Source organism: Aythya ferina, assembly GCF_964211825.1.
Source record: "Aythya ferina genome assembly, chromosome: 10".
In the NCBI taxonomy this organism is placed as follows: domain Eukaryota; kingdom Metazoa; phylum Chordata; class Aves; order Anseriformes; family Anatidae; genus Aythya; species Aythya ferina.
This window is the reverse complement of record NC_140306.1, coordinates 15,509,463-15,527,073: the sequence shown is the minus strand read 5'-3', so window position 1 is coordinate 15,527,073 and position 17,611 is coordinate 15,509,463. Positions and strand designations below refer to the sequence as shown.

At 52.1% G+C, this 17,611-nt stretch overlaps 1 protein-coding gene across 6 annotated transcripts in view; it reads right to left on the bottom strand.

The window, feature by feature from the left end:
- BSN (bassoon presynaptic cytomatrix protein) overlaps window positions 1–17,611 on the bottom strand; it is a 69,718-nt gene that overhangs the window by 44,166 nt on the left and 7,941 nt on the right. For all 6 annotated transcript variants that reach the window (XM_084530359.1, XM_084530358.1, XM_084530360.1 and 3 more), the window contains exon 2: window positions 10,247–10,625. In XM_084530359.1, coding sequence (XP_084386485.1) covers window positions 10,247–10,625 — 379 coding nt within the window. The remainder of the gene's footprint in view (window positions 1–10,246; window positions 10,626–17,611) is intronic.

The window sequence follows — 17,611 nt, the reverse complement described above, 5'->3', positions numbered from 1 at the left end:
AGATGTGCTCGGAGGACGCTTTGCTCCACATGTGGTCACAGGGCGCTGCGCAGAGCTTCCCCCCAGGGTTTTACCTCGTGAGCTTGCAGCATGGATGTGCTTTAAGTGCAGCTCCCAGCCCCGCAGCTGCAGGGCCTCGACGCGAGCCCTCGTGCTCCTGGGAAGCCTAATGGAGTGCTTTGCCTTGCTCTGCTGCTGCTCTGGTACCCTGCAGCGAGGCACCCCAACACCGGGAGCCTCTGGGCCCTGAGACTTCTTTGACTCCTACAGAACTAAAACAGCAGCCTAGGAGGAGCGAGGGGCCTGCTGTCAGTGCCCAGAGCAGGGGGTTCCCTGGGCACGAAGGGGAAAGCTGGCAGCTGAGCCCGGCAGCGGCGCGATCCCCCTGTTGCAACGCACAGGGGCTGCTCTCGACACGCAGCCTGAAAGCAGATTAACTTAGAAGCAGTCCCACTTTTCCGGCAGTAGTGTGGAACAAAACCCTCATTCATTTGCTGCACGGCTCTGATTTGCTGCTCCAAGCAGGCCCTGCTGCAGCCTCATCACGTGTTTTTGGTTCTTCTGGGATGCTCCTGAACAACCACAGCACCTGGAGGTCGCACCTGCAGCACAGGGAACGAACCCAGTGAGCCTGAGTACCTCAAGGTACTTTTAGGCGTCAAGTTTTGCCCCATCTACAGACGTCACACAACTAATTTTGCTCTGTTTCGCTCGTTACAAACCACGTGGGACAGAAGTTTTTAAAATGATACGGATAATCCTGGGTGCTGACATAAATAGCATGAAATATTTTCAGAGAGGGCCACAGAGCAGCCATTTCTGCCTCCCATCCTCTCCAGACTAAAGTGGCCAAGTTATTCCTCATTTGTCTTGGTCCAATGCACTTTTTTTTTTTTTTTTTTTTTGAGAAAACCAGCTGGAATGAACAGCTTGGGCAGGGGAACAAACTGGAGTGGACCAATGCAGCAAAGCAAAATGCATTTTTATTGCCATGGATTAAATATGTAACGGATGCTCTTGCAGAACGTAAGGCCTGGAGACAGACAAGCCATTGCACAATACCTAAACAGAGTTAATTACTCAATTACTCCAGATAAACCTAAGTTCCCTGCCACGAATAATTCTCAGTCCAGCCAGCCACAGGACTGGTGAGGCACAGATCTATGGCTGTAGCTAAGATGCGAGCTGATGCGATGGCCCTGAGACACCCCAAAGCTGCCGTGACCTGCCCTTCGTTAAGAAGTCCTGACCCAACCGGCATCCTGCAAGAGTTCCTCGTGGTAGGGGATGATTTGGGGTGAAAAGGCTCATCCCACAACTCAAATTAAAAATAATAAAGAAAAGCAACTCCTGTTATTAAGCACTGGCCAAAGAAGCAACGGCACGAGCTGCCCCCAGCTGAAATCGCTCGCACAGAAAATCACCGAAATTGCCTGAAATCACTCACACAGCCTGTGCCATTGTTTGGCTTTTCACGCTGCTCAGCAGATGCAGGTATCGAACAAATTAGGCAGCCACAGAGCGAGGCAGGACTGGGTCATGTCCCCTCCTGCCCCTGCTGCATGTCCTTGGGCACCAAATTGGGTCCTTCCACCTCCCAGCAGTTGTGGGTTTACTGGGTGGGCACTAGAAGGGCAAATATTGGGGCTTTGGCTTAACCATCCTGTCAGCAAGCAGTCCCAACATGTTAACCTACGACTTCCTTGCAGTTTAAGCCTGCTACTTGCTGTCCCTGTCCCCAGAGGACAGCCTGGGACTGGCGGTTCCCTACTGGGTGCGTTTGTCTGGAGGAGCCATCCATGCACCAAGGCCACGAGGCGGTGACAGTCAGCTCCCCGCTGCAGAACGGGGCTCCTGCTGTCTCCAGGGCATCCCCTTTGGCACAGCTCATGGCCACGTGTGCCTCCAGGTCCTGCTTCCAGTGGGAACAGCCTTTTTCTGGTAGGGCTGCTATTCCCGTCCCAACGTACCAGGACACGGTGTGCTAGTCACCACCTGCTAAGTAAAAACCACACCATTTCTAACACAAAAATCTGCAAAGAATTCAAAGTGAACAAATAGCTGTACAGCCACGCCGTCGTTAATTGGATTTTCCTAGCTGTTATGTACGCCTCCAAAAAGGGGGTGCTTAACTGCAAGCCCATCTACAACAGCAATCACCCCTTCCTCAAGGAAAAAAAATACTAACACATGCAAATGAAAGCAAGATTAAAACTGGGCATTCAAATCAAGATTTTTTTTGCGTGCCATGGAGATTTAAATCAAAAGACCCCAAAAAGATGCACAAACTCTTCATAGGAAAGCACTCTGCTATGTCCTGCAAGCCTTGTTCTGCTCAGAGGACAGGCTGAGCCCTTGGTTACAGATCTAGAAACTTCTACAGAAGAGAAAAATGTAAAATAAAAATTGCTAGGTTAAAAAAATATATCCCAGAAGCAAAACTTCCCTCTTTCTGGTCCCTTCATTCTTCTCCCACTGCTTCAGGGTGGGAGCCCAGCAGAGCCAGCCTGGACCAGGGACCTCAGCACGGGCACGTTGCGTTCGGGAGGAGAGCAGAGCTGCTCCAGCTGGAGATCCTGCAGAAGGCATGCAGGGGCTGAGAGCAACCAGCATCCAACAGAAGCTCACATTAACTTGTCAGGAGAAGAGAGGGGAAAAAAAAAAGCTTCCCTTCCTTGATTTCTGATGAAAACATCACAGCCGTGACAGACAGCTACACATCTTCTGCCAGTGCAGGCTCCATGACCTAAATGTTTCCTACTGCAGCCCAAGAGCTCAGTGCAGCCCCTCTGGGTGCTGAACACGCTCAGCACCTCCATCAGCACTGCCACCATGGCTAGAACAGGCACGGGACTGGCGGATGCCTTGTGCAAGCTGAGCACTGTGTCCGTCCTGACTAAACGTCCTGACTAACTTTGGTTTGCTCCAAGCTCCAAACGCCAACGAGGAACCACAGTGAGTGGACAGCAGGCTGCAAATGAGGGACGGAGCAGTGAGGGGGAAGCAGCAGGAGGGAGAGCATTCTGCACCCAAACCAACACCGCCTCCACGTGCTCACCCTTTGGGCCTCCCGGTGCTTTGTGCAGCGAGGAAGTGGCGGCGGAGCAGGAGGACACGGATGGAGGCTGGAGGAGGTGGGGGCTCCGAGTGATGGTGCTGGAGACCTTCCGAGGGCACCTCCTTCAGAGCCATCAGACCCCAGGACTTATCACTGGGGACACGCTCCCAGCATCTGCACAGAGGGTTGCTTCAACGCGACCCCAGCCTCAACTAGGATTAATACCCAGGGTTACCTATGGAAAGCAATACTTCAGAAGTGCCTGCGGATCTTTCTTCCTAATTCAATAGGACAATAACCATTGTCTGCTAACGGCATCCCAGAAGCCACTCAGAAGACAGATGGCAGCAGCGGCGTGCTGGCTTGGTGGCATTTTTCAAAGAGCTCTCAAATAGGAAAGCCACAATCATATCATCTGGAAAATTAATATGGCAGGGCAGAGCATAAGGTAGAGTTCGTAAAACCGAATTTCAGTGCATTAGCTGCTCCTGTGCTTGCAGGCCAAGCTCCACCAAGCACCAGGGACATAGCTGCTGCTCTCCAGGCCTGGCAGGTTTTGCAGCAGGGAGAGCACAGGCTGCTCATCGTGGGCAGCATGGACGCAGGCGTGCTCAAGGACAAGCCTCTCCCCACAATAAGCATGTTTATGATTGCTGAGGAATCCAGAGGCTCAGGGAATTCAACTCTTTGCCAGGTCCCCGGGGTACCTTGTCACTGACCACTAGTTTTTAGCGAGACCTTCCCACTGGACCTGTGCTGCGTCTGCTGGGCGCTGCGCTCTGCTCAAGACCTTCAGAGCACAGCGCAGCACCTTCCTGGAGGGCAGGAGCAACGTGAGGTGTCCCCAAGGACAGAAAGACCTGGTGGCATGCCGGAGAGTGCAGAAGGGACCGAGCAGAGCACATGTGGACCACAGCCGTGCTTACGCTGATTTGGGAGGAGCTGTGGCCCCGAGGAGCTGCAGCCACATCTCCTCCCAGCTCTGCTGGCAGCAGCTCAGCACCTGCAGCTCCCCCTTCCCACATCTTCACGCACTGGTGTGCTGCACCAGGCAAAACCCCATTAAACCAACACCCCCCTGGGGGCTCCCATTTGCTAGCCCCAAGCCCAGCCGTGGCCCCACGCTGCCAGCCTCTTGCAGTGATATACGTGCACACCTCTGGGTTTGCATCCTTTCCAGGGGACGTTTGCTGAGCCCACACATCTCGCAAAGCTGGGTTCTATGCAACGACAAGCTCCTCTGCTCTTTGGGGACAGGGCTTCAAACAGCTGCTTGCTTGCGGCAATTCAACGGGAAGAGCGCTGCCGCCGACTCTGCGAGCAGGCTGTGCTGTGACTGATGCAAACGCCGTCTGTGGCGCTCTGATAAGGACAGCGGATGATTCACAATAAGCCAGGCTTTGCTAAACGCATGAGCCCAAGCCTTTGTGCTTCTCCTTCCTTGTAGCAGCAGTACGGTGTGTCATGCTCAGAGGGGCGCGGGGCACCAAACCCCCTTCCCGCAGCACCGATGCGCGCCCCTGTCCCCTGCCAGCCTCCCCTGGCAGCAAGGAGCCGGCCAGCCCAGCCCCAGGGCTGCAGGCAGGAGGACGAGCAGGCAGCTGGAGGGAGCAGGAGTTCGGCGCTGGGCCTGCTTCCCATCCTGGGGGAGTTCCAACACACATTTCGTGCCCAAATGAAGCCCACCGGTGCTGGGTGCTGCCTCGCCTTCGCGCTCCGGCACCCAGCCACGCAGCTGGAACTGGCCCTGGGGTGCCTGGGAAGATGCCCGGGGGTGTCACAGGCAGAAACGAGCTCCCGGAGCCAGCAGAGCGCTGCCTTCCCCCAGCACCCACCCCCGGCTGTCGTAGCGCCGTGCTGCATCCCTGCCTTAACTCGTTTCGACACACGTTTAATCCCACAGACCTGCTGCGTGGTCTATTCCGATCCCATTAAGACCACATTTCCCTCTCTGAATTCTCCTACTGAGCCACTGCAACAACTTCGCTTTGATTTCCCTCGGAGAAAAAAAAAAAAAAAAAAAAAGCCAAGCCAACGGCACAGCATATTTACAAGGCGAGCCAAATCCAGAGCTGAAAAAAATCCCACCCTTCGGCTGTCCTCGATCAAAAGGTTTGCAGTCTAGATAAGAGGGCGTTTCAATCAGAGCTCAATTAACCAGTTTTCATAGTCCAATTAGCACCACACCCCTCCGGTAAGTGCTGCCCAGGGGCCAAGCCTCACCTTATGTCTCAGACTGGAGGCAAAGCCACGAGCAAGGCTCCGTGAGCTTCAGTTCCAGCTGCGAGGAGCACCTCGGCGGGTGTGACCTGATGTTGTGATGCTTGCAGACACCTTCCTGCCTGCACGGGGCTATTTTTGGAAATTCCTGATGCTTTCACACTACCTAAATCCCCTTTTAGCCTGTAAGCACCAAAATGCAGCCGTGCCCCAGCAAGAGGCAGGAGGGTGGTTAGGGACAAGAAAGCTTGGAAAACCAGGCTGGGTTTCTGGTGTGAGGAGCCCACGTGGCTTTGTAAATAACAACGGCCATCAGCTAAAATTCAGGTCAAAAGAGATGCTGCTGGGCAGCACCCGGCACCCTCAGTGCTCCCTCCTTTCCTCTCCTCTCCTTTCCACGCTGGGACCTGCTGTTGGCTCCTCGGCAGCGGTACCGAGAGCACCGCCAGCCCCATTAGTCACCGGCCACCGGTTGGCCAAGCTGCTCGTGACATTTTCTTCGAGTGGATCTTTCCTTATTGGAGCCGTCTCTGCAGAGAGGAGCGAGAGGCAGAGCACGGGAAGGAACAGCCACGATTACTCATGAGCTTTTTTTTTTTGTTGGCTCCAGCTTGGACGGCAATCCATCGAGCAGGCAGCGCGCACGCCGCTGCAGGCAGCCCGCAGAAGCCCCTGCTCAGCCTGCAGCAGTGGCTGCAGAGGCAAGCAAGCCATTTATATTTAGAAAGCCTCGGCAAGTGCAAGTGTGCTGCTCTCCAGTTTCAGACCAGCTGCTCTATTCAGTGCTAGCTGCCCCAGTAAAAAAAGGGAGAGCAGAAATAAGTAAAAGAAAAAAAAGCCCAGCTAGGAGGTGCCGGCAGCACCTCACTGTGACGCTGCAGACCCGGGATGAAGGGGGGACTGGCATGCTCGGCGCACAGATAAGGGGATTAAGAGGTGAAGGTCATCAGCAAGGAAGGGAATGCGTGCACACAACCTGTTGGTCCAGGGAGAGAGATTCGGGAGGCCTAACAACATTTTCACACCAAAAAAAAAAAAAAAAAAAAGCATTATTCCCTGCAATCACATTCAGAGCTGGCTGAAGCGGTGCGAAAGCAAACAGCCAACTCGGGATCGAGCTAGCGTGGCTCTCCTTCCACCCAACCCTTTGGAAATTTCTCCTGGATCTGCAAGGCAACAACAACGACAGATTGATTTTTCTGGCTTTTCCTGCTTCGTGATGCAGCTACCTCAGAAGCCATCCCAAAACGGGGGACTTGACCCATTGCCGTGTGCCTGGCCAGCTGCAGGGCGCGATGCCACCGCGCACACACCGTTTGGGCTCGGCGGCACCTTCACCTGCCAAAAAACACGCCGAGTGCAGCAATCGGCTTTTGGAAGACCAGCACACCAGCACCTTCACGATTCCTGCGGCTTTCAGCCTTCATTTTCGTTCTTTGTGAAGTGATTTGCTGAACCAACACAGCTGCTGCCCCCTCCCAGCACAGCCAGCTCGGGAGCCACCGAGAGCTTCTCCTGCGCTGCTGGAAGCCAGCCGCCGAGCTCCTCGTCCTCCTGACCACAGCTGGGGTGTGACAAAGGAAGAAACCTGGTGAGGGCCATACACATATAAACATGCTCCTTTTGCTCAGGGGAAAAAAAAATAAAATCTACTGAGTGTATCTGAATACCTCTGAAACTGCATCTGATGAACACGATTTTAAATTGGAAAAAAGCACAACAGAAACATAAGGAAGAATGCAAGGATTCCCTACGATCCTAAAACACTCCCAAGCAAACCTATTAGATGTGAGCATCATTTCAACGCAAATTAAAGCATGTATTTTAATGCTGTGCCACTACTCTTGATTAAAATCAAAACCTTTTTTTTTTTTTAAACAAACAAACAAAAAAAAAACACATTATTTAGGATGGGGAGAAAATGAATTAAAAGCAACCTAAAAATAAAATTAAGACAATACTGAAGAAATACATTTCCCAGATTAGCAATGTGCTATGACACTTCAAACCCCCCAAGGAACAGATAGGATGCCTGCCTCCTCATTATACCAAACAGAGCAAATCCAATCAGATGAACATGCTGCGGGATCAGACAGAAGCCACACGAACAGCATTACAAAGCAAAAGATGGAGAAAAAAGATTTTCTAAACCTATTGTACTAGCTCAAAACCGAGCTATTCACTCACAGAGGAGACGGCAGCAGTACCAGGGTGGTCCTGCAGAACAGCCTGACAAAAAAATAAATAAATCCTCAAAGCCAGAGGAAAATTAGGAAAAGTTTCAACGAGAAATTCTAAAATCCTAGCAGAGCATTAGGACCACAAGACTGCACTTGAAATACTCCATTTCCATTCAAAAGCCTATTTCATACATGGGAGCACGAGTCAACTGATAAATTTTACCACACTATTTCGTTACTTCTTCACATTTCACTTCCAGTCTTTAACGATGCTCTGGTAGCTCCCTGCTTCAAATTTCCCCAGGCTTAAAATAACCACCTAGCGAAGAGCACTGACCTTCAGAAAAATTAGTGAATGAATGGGAAAACTCGCACACCAGCACGCGACAGAACTGAGAGCTACGACAGCATTTATTTTGAGCAAGAATCTGATTAACTGCCTGTACAACTCCAAGCGACACAGAGAGGGGACAGGAACGTCTGTTTCCCCAGCCCCGCGAGACAAGAATGAGCTGATGCTCAAAGAAATGCAAAGACAACAAACAAGAAACCAAACGGGATATTTTTGCTCAGCAAGCAATCAGCTCGAGACACGCCGCTGCCAGACGCCAAGAGGCCAACTGCTCAGGAACGATATAAACGCATGACTTGCCTTTAAAATAAAATGATCATCAAGCCGTATGAAAAAAAAAATAATGAAATAAAAGTGTCTTTTTTAAAAAACGTGCATCCTTTGGAGCATAAAGTAGCATCTAATTGCAGGGTTCAGGTGTTTTGCTAGGGGTACAGTGAGCCCTTGTCTGAGACATCTGCTTGAGAAGTGACAGGATGGAGCCTGACAGACTGCAGCTCCCACACACTAACCCTGCTGTTAGTTCTTTACGTGTGGGCATGCGTGTATTTTATAGATATTAAGACACGCCAAGCTTATACAAACACCTTATTTCAAGACCTGGTGGCTCCTGCAAGGGTTTCAGAAACCGCTACCCGTGGCTGCGCCACGCCAAGCAAGCGGCGGAGCTCTCATCTCACCATACTTGTGGTTTCTGGCAGGCCACAGATTGTGCAGAAGGGGATGTACTGCGTAAAACAGTTTTTGTTTCCTTGGTTTCGGTTTTATTAGAAAATTTGACATTTCTGATGATTTAGTCCTGCTTATCAGCCTTGAAAGCAGAAAGAGAAGTTAGAAAGCTGTATCTACCCCAGCCATGAGTAGAGACGTGAACTATTCCTGTGAAAATGGATTTACCTGCAAGCAAACACAACTGGAAAATATAACCACAGGAAATCACATCACCAGAAACACCGTGCACCAACCTTGCTGCACCTGCTGGGCTTAAGGGATCAGGCAGGATAGAGGAAAAGGTTTTGTATGGAGGAGAGGCAGGCAGTGCAGCAGGCTCAGTCACCACCCTTGGAAGTGTTTGAGACCCAACTGGATAAAACCCTGAGCTACCTCACTCGATCTCTGCTTTGAGCAGAAGTCGATGAGATGACCTCTGGAGGGGACGGATGCTCAGGAGCTGCTGCAGTGCCCCAGCTTGGGTAGGGCTCCTGGCTCCCCAGTACCACCGAGCTCCTGGTGCTCACCTTGAGCTGCGTGGCAGAGGGTACACGTGGCACTGACCCCAAAAACTCAGACAACAGCAGTGGTTTTAGCAGAGGTATGGATTTGAGAGCTGCTTCAGGCAAATGGCTCCACCTGTCCATGTCCCATCCCTGTGCCGAAACACCCTGGCTAGCATCTGGCTCACTCTGTTCTCTGTGGCTTTTCCCCATATCCCTGCATTATGGAAGGGACCTTCAAAAGTTGCCTGGACGTGGCCCTGGGCAACCTGCTCTGGGTATCCCTGCTTGATAGGGGGCAGGGGTAGGACCAGATGGACCCAGAGGTCCCCGCCAGCCTCAGCCATTCTGCGACTGCCATAGCTTGACTCCTATCACCACGGGATACAGCAACCATGTAAACCTGCAAGCTGCCTCCCTTTCACCCTTTTCAGTGCCACCAGAGTGCTTCAGGCACCTTTCTGTGTTGTTGTATGATAGCTGCAGAAGGAATACTGCAAATAAGGAAAGCAAGTCACCCCAGGCAGCAGCTGCTGTCCCCCCGGCAGCCAGTCCCTCGAAGAGGATGACAAAGCAAACACCTCCTCTGGACAACCCTTGGGTTGTGCTAATCGTGGTGAAGCTCTTGGGGCACCTGCAACAGGAATCCTGCAACCTCTACGGAGCCTTCTGCTGGGATCTGAGACCTTATCATGATCTCCATGGAGATAAATGCATCTTTACAACAGTAAAAACCAACACCCAGCTGATTACCACTGGCCACTGAGGACGAGGAAGCCAGAAGCACTCCACTCACCCCAAAACCACCATCCCCCGTGGCATGCAGCACCCCAGGACTGCCAGCTGCTGCTCTCTTCACCCCCTGCTGTTGAGCCCCACGAGCTGAGGGCAACTTCACGCATATGGCCTCCTTGCAGCCACACACCTCAGGTCCCACCATGAAGCCAGAGATCAAACCTCAGGGCTAGGCTAGCCCTTCCCTTTAACTACCTTAACTCCCCCACGCCTCGTTACAGCAATTGCAGTTGTTATTGCAGTTACCCACTGAGTGGCCAGCAGAGAATTGCCCAACAGCAGTGCCTCTAACGCTCTGCAGCTGCCAAAAGCAAAGCTGCAATTTCTTGGAGGAAGGAAACCAGGACTGCCACGCTCCCTCACGACCCACAGAGCTTCAACCCTCCATAAAAAACGTGGAGAGCAGGGCTGGGGTGACAGGCGTTACCTCGGTGAGATGCGGGTTGGGGTTGAAGCCGCACTGGTTGCAGACCTTGCTGTGACACTGGGTGCAGGCGTTGTAGTTGGGCTGGCAGGGGGCAGAGGTGAGCTCCGTCGTCTTGCAGATGGGGCAGAGGGTGCTGCTGGGCAGGGGGGCGATCTGGGGCAGCGAGTAGGGCGAGGTGGGGGTGCTGCCCCGCTCGGGCGACGCGGAGGGCGAGCGCCCTGCTCTCTGGCCCCGCGCATCCACCTGGAGCATCCTCCGCTGTCCCTCCGCCTGCCCGCGGCCGCGCATCTCCCGGGGGCTTTCCGAGCCGGGTGCCAGCGAGGGGAAGGCAGACCGCTGTCCCGCCGCCTGGTCCAGCTGCTCCGGTCTTCTCGGCGTGCTGAAATGCCAGGAAAACACACAGCTGTGAGCCAAGGTTGAGCGATTTCTGCGAGCCCAGCCAACATCATACTCAGCGCCATCCCCCGAGCACCCTCTCCTTCCCCAAAGTCCCGGCTCAGCTGGTGGAGGCAGAGCAAAATTTTTTCCCAAACGAGGTAAATTGCTCAGGTCGGCAGAAGGATGCGCTTCATCTTACAAAACAGAGCCTGACTTGAACTTTCCCTTACACAACCAAGTGGCGATGCAATTGAATTACTCTGCGCACTCGGCGCTGAGCGCTGGGCACAAAGTTGCACAGAAGATGCCCGTGGGCAGCCTGGAGGCTCCCTGCAAGCACCCCAGCAGGAACCAGTAACCCCCAGGATGGCTGAAATATGCTAAGCAGCCCCCTCACAACCCACGTTTTGGAGCCTTTTAAGACCAAAAAGAGACATCTATGGAAGAACACCACCTGAGGAAGGCCAAGCCCTGAGAAAAGCAGCAGCGGGACGCTCGGGGAGCTGTGCCTGTGGCAACCCCTCCCTTATACCTCCCTTCCCCAGAAGACACGGGAGTTTTAACTGCTAGGAGCAGCTCTCCTGGTACTCCCAAGGACAGCACTTAAAGAGCTTAATGGCTCTGTGCTGGCGCCCAGCCTCCCCCCTTGTGGGGCAGCCCAGGTGCCAGATTTAACCCGTGCCAGAGCACGGCCCTGTGCCCTGCACACCCCGACCCGTGCCTTGCTGCGCTGCTTGGAGCCCAGGGCGCTTTGCTAGCAAGAATGCCTCTGTGACAGGAATTTATGTAATTATTCTGCTGCCTAAAAGCCCTGGGATCTGGTGCACGTGCTCACTGATAACGCCCACAAATGTTTCTCGAGAAGGCAGAAGCCTCGGTGCCCTTCCTACCTGTCATCTGCAGCTGTTAAGGAAAAACATTACCCCGAATCTCAAATGTAATAAATCTACCATTTATCCACGCGGGGTATGACCTTAAGAGGGTTTAAAAAGGGAACTTAAATGCATAAAACTAATGAAATTCAAAGTCCATGTTGCCACAGTAATAGGAACTCAGATGAAAATAAATATTAAAACAGCACTTTGGGAATTTGCAGGCTGAAATCCCGTTCTTGCAAGGAAGAACCACGCAATAAAGCAAGGCAATAAGGGAGGAACTGAGCTGCTCCAGGCTGAAGAGCAAAGAGCAGCACTCGCACGCTGTGCTGGGTTTGGGCTGGGTCGGTTCCTGATCCAGGAAGGCGAGTGGAAACGGCGCAGTTAGGCGGTTATCACCCCATTTTGCAGCTGGAGCTAGCAGCACTCACAGCCTGCCTAATTTAGCTCGAGTGCCTTTCTCATCAAAACAGAAAGTGCCGTCCTGGCTCCTCTCCTCCGCCCAGGTGCTAGGAGGTGCGGGCAGCAGCCCCACGGCCCCCCGGTGACGTACAACCACCCCGGGCAGGGGGGGTACCCCCGTGCTGCAGGCCAGGCTCTCACCTGTGCCACCCAAAGCGCCCGTGATGTTTTAGGGCCAAAAGGGAGCCGCCTGCTCTGTCAGATATGGCTCCTACACACGGGGTCAGAAATTAACTGTAAGCCTGGGAATATGAACCTGGACCCAGCACAGCTAGTGTTTATAGGGTCTGACCCAAAGGGGAGGCCTACAGGACCACCGAGTCCCATCCCCAAAGCAGGGCCCTAATTGACTCGCAGGACAGCATGCACCTGAGAAGCTACTGGCCACGTCCGTGCTGCCTTGCTCCAGCCCTTCTACCCCAACACCCCCTCCAGGGGTCCGGCCCGAGGCAGGGCACCTCTCCTGGGCAGATGCCAGGCTGCTAACCGGTACCAAAGGAAGCCCCCTCCTGTGCTGCTCACAAGAAATTGCACCGAGGTGCCTTAATAAGGCAGGATTTCACCCATCTGACGGGGGCTGTTTGGCTTTTGCACAACCCTAATTGTTTAATCAGAGCACCGGGCAAAGCCAAATGTCTCCGCAGACTCCAAACATTCATCACCACTTTCACTTTCATCGAGAGTTATAATTTTGTCCAGGAAAAAAAAAAAATCAAGTGCCTTTGACTGGGCTCATTAAGAATTACACCACCGAGGTTTCCATTTATTCCACTGCCCACTAATGAGTTATCAATAGGAGGTCAGACGAGCGGTTCTGTTAATCCCCTGTGCCAGAGCCCCCCTGCCTGTCGGGGAGGAGGGTGGGCAGGGGGAGCACCATCGGGACCACGAGGAGCATAATGAAGGCTGGGGGCAGAACGGCTCGCCACAAACCCCGCTCAGTGATGCACGATGTCACAGCGCCTCTGATTTATTTATTTATTTTTAATCTGTCTGTTTTTTCCCCTCAGTAAAAATGTCAGCTTTTCATTGAAATAAGAATCGGGGAGGCTTTAGAAATAAAGCACTATTTACAGCCAAAACAAATGTTAGACTTGCAGCGTGCCGGTTAAAGTTCAATTTCATAAAAAAATGATTTGCCGTAAGCCCAACTTCTGACAGCACGGCAGCTTCTGTGAAGAGATGTCATCAGCTGTAGGAAAAGATGAAAACAACACGATAAAATAGCACTGGATTGCCATCCCTTCCCATTAAATCGGCACAGCCTTCTTGTCTGGGAATTCCTCGCTTTAAGTAGAAGGGAATTTGCTCTAATTTAACTCAAGTAGGCTCATTGCAGCCACTAAATTTTTGCAGACGAGACCCAGGCCTGAAACCAGTATCCCAAGGTGCATCAACGGGTCCTTTGGCATGCAGCTTTGCCACCGCTGCCAGCACCTTTGCTGTAAGGCCATGCACTAATGACAGACAGAAAATGGACACCGTGGCTGTTAACGCAGCCTGCCTGAGGCGCCTTATGTGGGAAGCTCGGAGAGAAGAGCAGCAGCTCTCCCCTAGCCCCAGCCCCTACCTGCCACTGCTCACCCTGCTGGGCACCAGCTCCCACCTCCGCAGCAGGAATCCTGTCCGCGGGGGGCTCCGAAGCACTGGGTATGTCTGTGGGAGAGATCTCCCAGCTTCAGATCCGCACCGACGATGAGCGAGCAGGGACGAGCAAGTCTCCTGTGCTAGCAGAAAAAAAAGAGGGACCCCAAATGACTGTTCCCCTGCAATAAAACCAAGGTGAGGAGAAGAAAAACCCAGAGGAAGCATGAGAGGGGGAAACGTGCAGATGCTTCCAGCCGCAAGATGGAGGCTTGGTTAACAATCAGGAATTGGAGCTGCTCTGCTACGAGCACGGATTTGACCTACTTGGTTTGACTGAAACCTGATGTGAGCACTCACGTGGCTGATTTTAAGAATGGGTGAATAGAGCCTATTTAGGAAAGAAGAGGTAGCTGAACAGGAGGGGAATTGCACTCTAGGTGAAATGGCGCCGGTTTTGAGTTGCTTGTGACGTAGAGAAAAATGATTTCTAGTGCCTATGGTTCAGCACAGGAATTGCATAGGATAATACCAAATTTTAGTCGGAATGTACTACCTATTGCCAGGTCAGATGAGAAAATAGGGTGTGCAACCTTTCGGTAGGTAAACAGAAGAACTGCCTGACGGGGAGGGCCTACGGTCTGGGCTTTGTGCACCAAAAACCTCACACTAGCGCTGCTGAAACATCTGCAGAGCTCAGGAACATTGCTGCCGACAGCTTCACGGCTCTGAAGGCTCCGCGTCTGACACGGGGAGTTCTGGACTAGACTCTGCTTGGACAAAAAAAAAAAGCAGTTATAGAATGAAAAATCAGCACCGTCTTAAATACAGCTGCCCCTGGCTCAATTACGCTGATGTCCACACCCGATGAAGTCCAGGCTGGAACTGTGGATGATGGAGGGTTTAAGACCAGCAAATGCCACAACACAATTCTGCTCCAGAGAGGTCGGGGGAAAAGACTGCAGAAGAGAAGACATGAAACGGTGACTGGGAACTGTCAGAAGGGATTTTAGTAGATGCTAACACAAGCACTCTCGTGAAAGGTCGTGGTGTGTAATGAATTACTTTTGTGAGCAGTGGAAAAACCCAGTTCTCCTGCAGCTTCGTGCTCCAGGGCTGCTCAATCCCTGTCAAGTAAGATGCAGCTTCTGCCAGGCACCCTTCCTGGGACTGAGCACCACAGACGTGCCTCTCCCCATGCTTAAGAACGTGCTCTAGCCCCTGCGCAAGGATTCCCTTCACTGGGGCAAGCATTTGGGCCCCCCAAATGCCTTCCTTCATAGCCCATACAGGGACACCCCATCCCTGTGTGACCCCAGCCTAATGCACCAGCCCAGAGACCTTCCCGGGGGAGTTGTGTTTGCACCAGGAGGACGTGCAGCCAGAGCCCTGGAGGCATTCAAGAGATGCATGGATGTGGCACCAAGGGATGTGGTTTAGCAGTGAGACTCGGTGGGCCAGGCTGGTGGTTGGACTGGGTGATCCAAGGCCTTTCCCAGCCCAGCCAGTTCTGGAATTCTCCCAGCGCAGCCTGCAGGCCAGCTTTCTGCCCCTCCTGCTCTGGGGATGCTGCGGGCCAGGCGCTAAAGCAAGCTGCTGCCTGTGGAGCTTCTCTGTTCATTGCAGGATTTGGGAGGTCTGCAAGAAACGATGAAGAGCCCTGCTGCAAAGCAAGATGCGGGCCTGTTACCCACACAAGGCGGAATACAGAGAAGGGGTGGCAGAAAGGGGTCTGCTGTCCCCAGAAGCCACAGCGAGGTGCCAGCTGACACCCACCCCATCCATCCGATTCCTACCTGCCTGCTCAGTGCCTCCATACCCCTCCTGGGTCCAACTGATTTCTGCAACCAAGTCATTTGTGCATCATTAAAACCATGTAATTTATAAAGGGTGGGGACAGCCTTGAAAATACCATGCCCGCCAGAAGTGGTGAGCGTGGCGGGCAGAGCACACGTCCAAGCAGCACCTCGCCCCTCCGCCCCCACCCGCTTGCTTGGCTTACATTTCCCAGCTCAGGCCCCACAGGAAAACCCAAGACCTTTGTCTTGTTCAGAAGCTGAACCGTGGCACGTAACTAAGGGATTTTTATGGCACGATAGCTTATCTTGTAAATCTGCAATTACACGATTCCCCCTCTCAAGTCGCTCTGATTTTAACAGCAGCCACGTGAGCGACTGTGGGGCTGTCGGCCGGTCCCGACGGCAAGGCAGCATCCAACTTCAGCACCAAAACTGCCACCAGGGACTTGAAATGACAGTGACCAGGTCAGACACAGCTTCAGTATATTCCCAGGATGGAAAAAACAAATACACGACTACTGCAGGATTTAAATTTAAATCAAAGAAACTCAGAGACGGCGAGAAAGGTTGTTAAAAAGAAGTTAAGAGGCAGCAGCTGAAAGGGTTAGAAAGGAAAGTTTCTGTGGCTAAGGATGCTACAGGAGCAAAAAACAAACCTTCAAAAAACAAAAGCTTTATCTTTGTGAGGAAATATCCAAAACCAAACAAATTCTGGCAAACTGCATTTAAAATGCTAATAAAACATAGAGAGAAGCCCTTGAGAAACAGCTTGCGAACTGGGCCAAAAAACCAGAGAATTTCCAAAACTTCGGAAATGGGAAATCTGCCAGAGAACCTATCAAGCCGGAAGATGATTGAGTTGCAACAGAAATATTCAGGGAACACAAGAATGAACGAGAAGATGAATCCAAGCTTTGCAATGCTGTTGGCTGAGGAGAAATTTAAGGAGGTTCCTGCATCAGAAGTGTTTTATATACAGGGTTAGTTTGAAAAACTGCCTCAAGAAAAGTGTCAGTAGGAGAAATGTTAGGACAAAAATCAATGAAATGAATAATAACAAATCACTGGGGCTCGGCAGAACGCACCTATGAGTTCTTCAGGAAATCAAACACAGAACTGCTGAGCTACCAGCGTGCTGCACAACCGATTGCTTAAATCAGTGCCAGCATCACAAGTGGGAAGTGCTGAACACGCCACCCATCTCCAGGAGGGCTCAGCAGGTTCTGGGGCAGCACAATCCAGCAGGATGGCTGCGTGCACCCGCCAGGCAGATCACACCGCAGTAAGGACCGGATCAGGAGGCACATGGAAGAACAGGCCCAATGGCAACCAACAAGCTCTCATAAATTCACAGCTCACGGATCTGGAGGATGTTGGTGGAGAAGTCAAGGCACAAACGAGTTGGACAGCTTGAGAAGGGCCCTTCCGCTTGCAGACAGCTTTTGGCAAAGTCAAAGGATCTTACAAAGAAAGAATGAAAGAAAAAAAGAAGTAAAATATCATCAAATAAGAGGAAACGGTCTTGTGGATTAACAGCTGAACAAGGCTTAGGAAGCTGAGCACGGAGGTGAATGGTCAGGTTTTGACAACCGGTGATACAGAGTGGGAGAAATGGGGTATGCTCTGAAACATCCTGGGAAGGAGGCAGACAACGAAGGGACAAGTTTGCTGATCTACACAAATTTATTCAGAGTATTCAAAGATGAAACTGAATGCCAAAAGCTTCAGAAGGCTCTCCTGAACTTGATGTCTCGTAATGGCGTGACAGGTGACATCCAAGGTCAGGAAATGCAGAGCAATGCACACGAGATGAGACAGCCATAACCACGCGCAGCAACGGGCTCCGAACGAGGCACTGCCACTCTGGGAAGAGTTCTTGGAGCTGTTTTGGACAGTTCTCAGAAAATGTCAATTTAATGCTCATCAACAAATATAGAACGTTCTCAAAAAAAAAAAAAAAAGATACACAATTAAGTTATTTTGGGAAAATCACATTCTGGAAACCAATTCAAACAGAAGAGCAGAGGCAGCCTGCCTGTTCCCTTGACTTGCTGCTGGCTTTCCCCCCCCTGGAGAGCGGCACAGAAGTCTGTTTTTGCAAGGCTCCCTTTTGAGCTGCAGGCTCGATGCAGTCAAGGACCTGGAGGGGTTTCTGCAGCTCTTGGCCTGCCGTGGGGAAGTGCCCCAATGGGGATAGGGGCTCGCTGCTGCCGGGCACTGAGGGACCTGGCCGGGGGTCTGGCTCCATCAGGACTGTGTTCACGGTC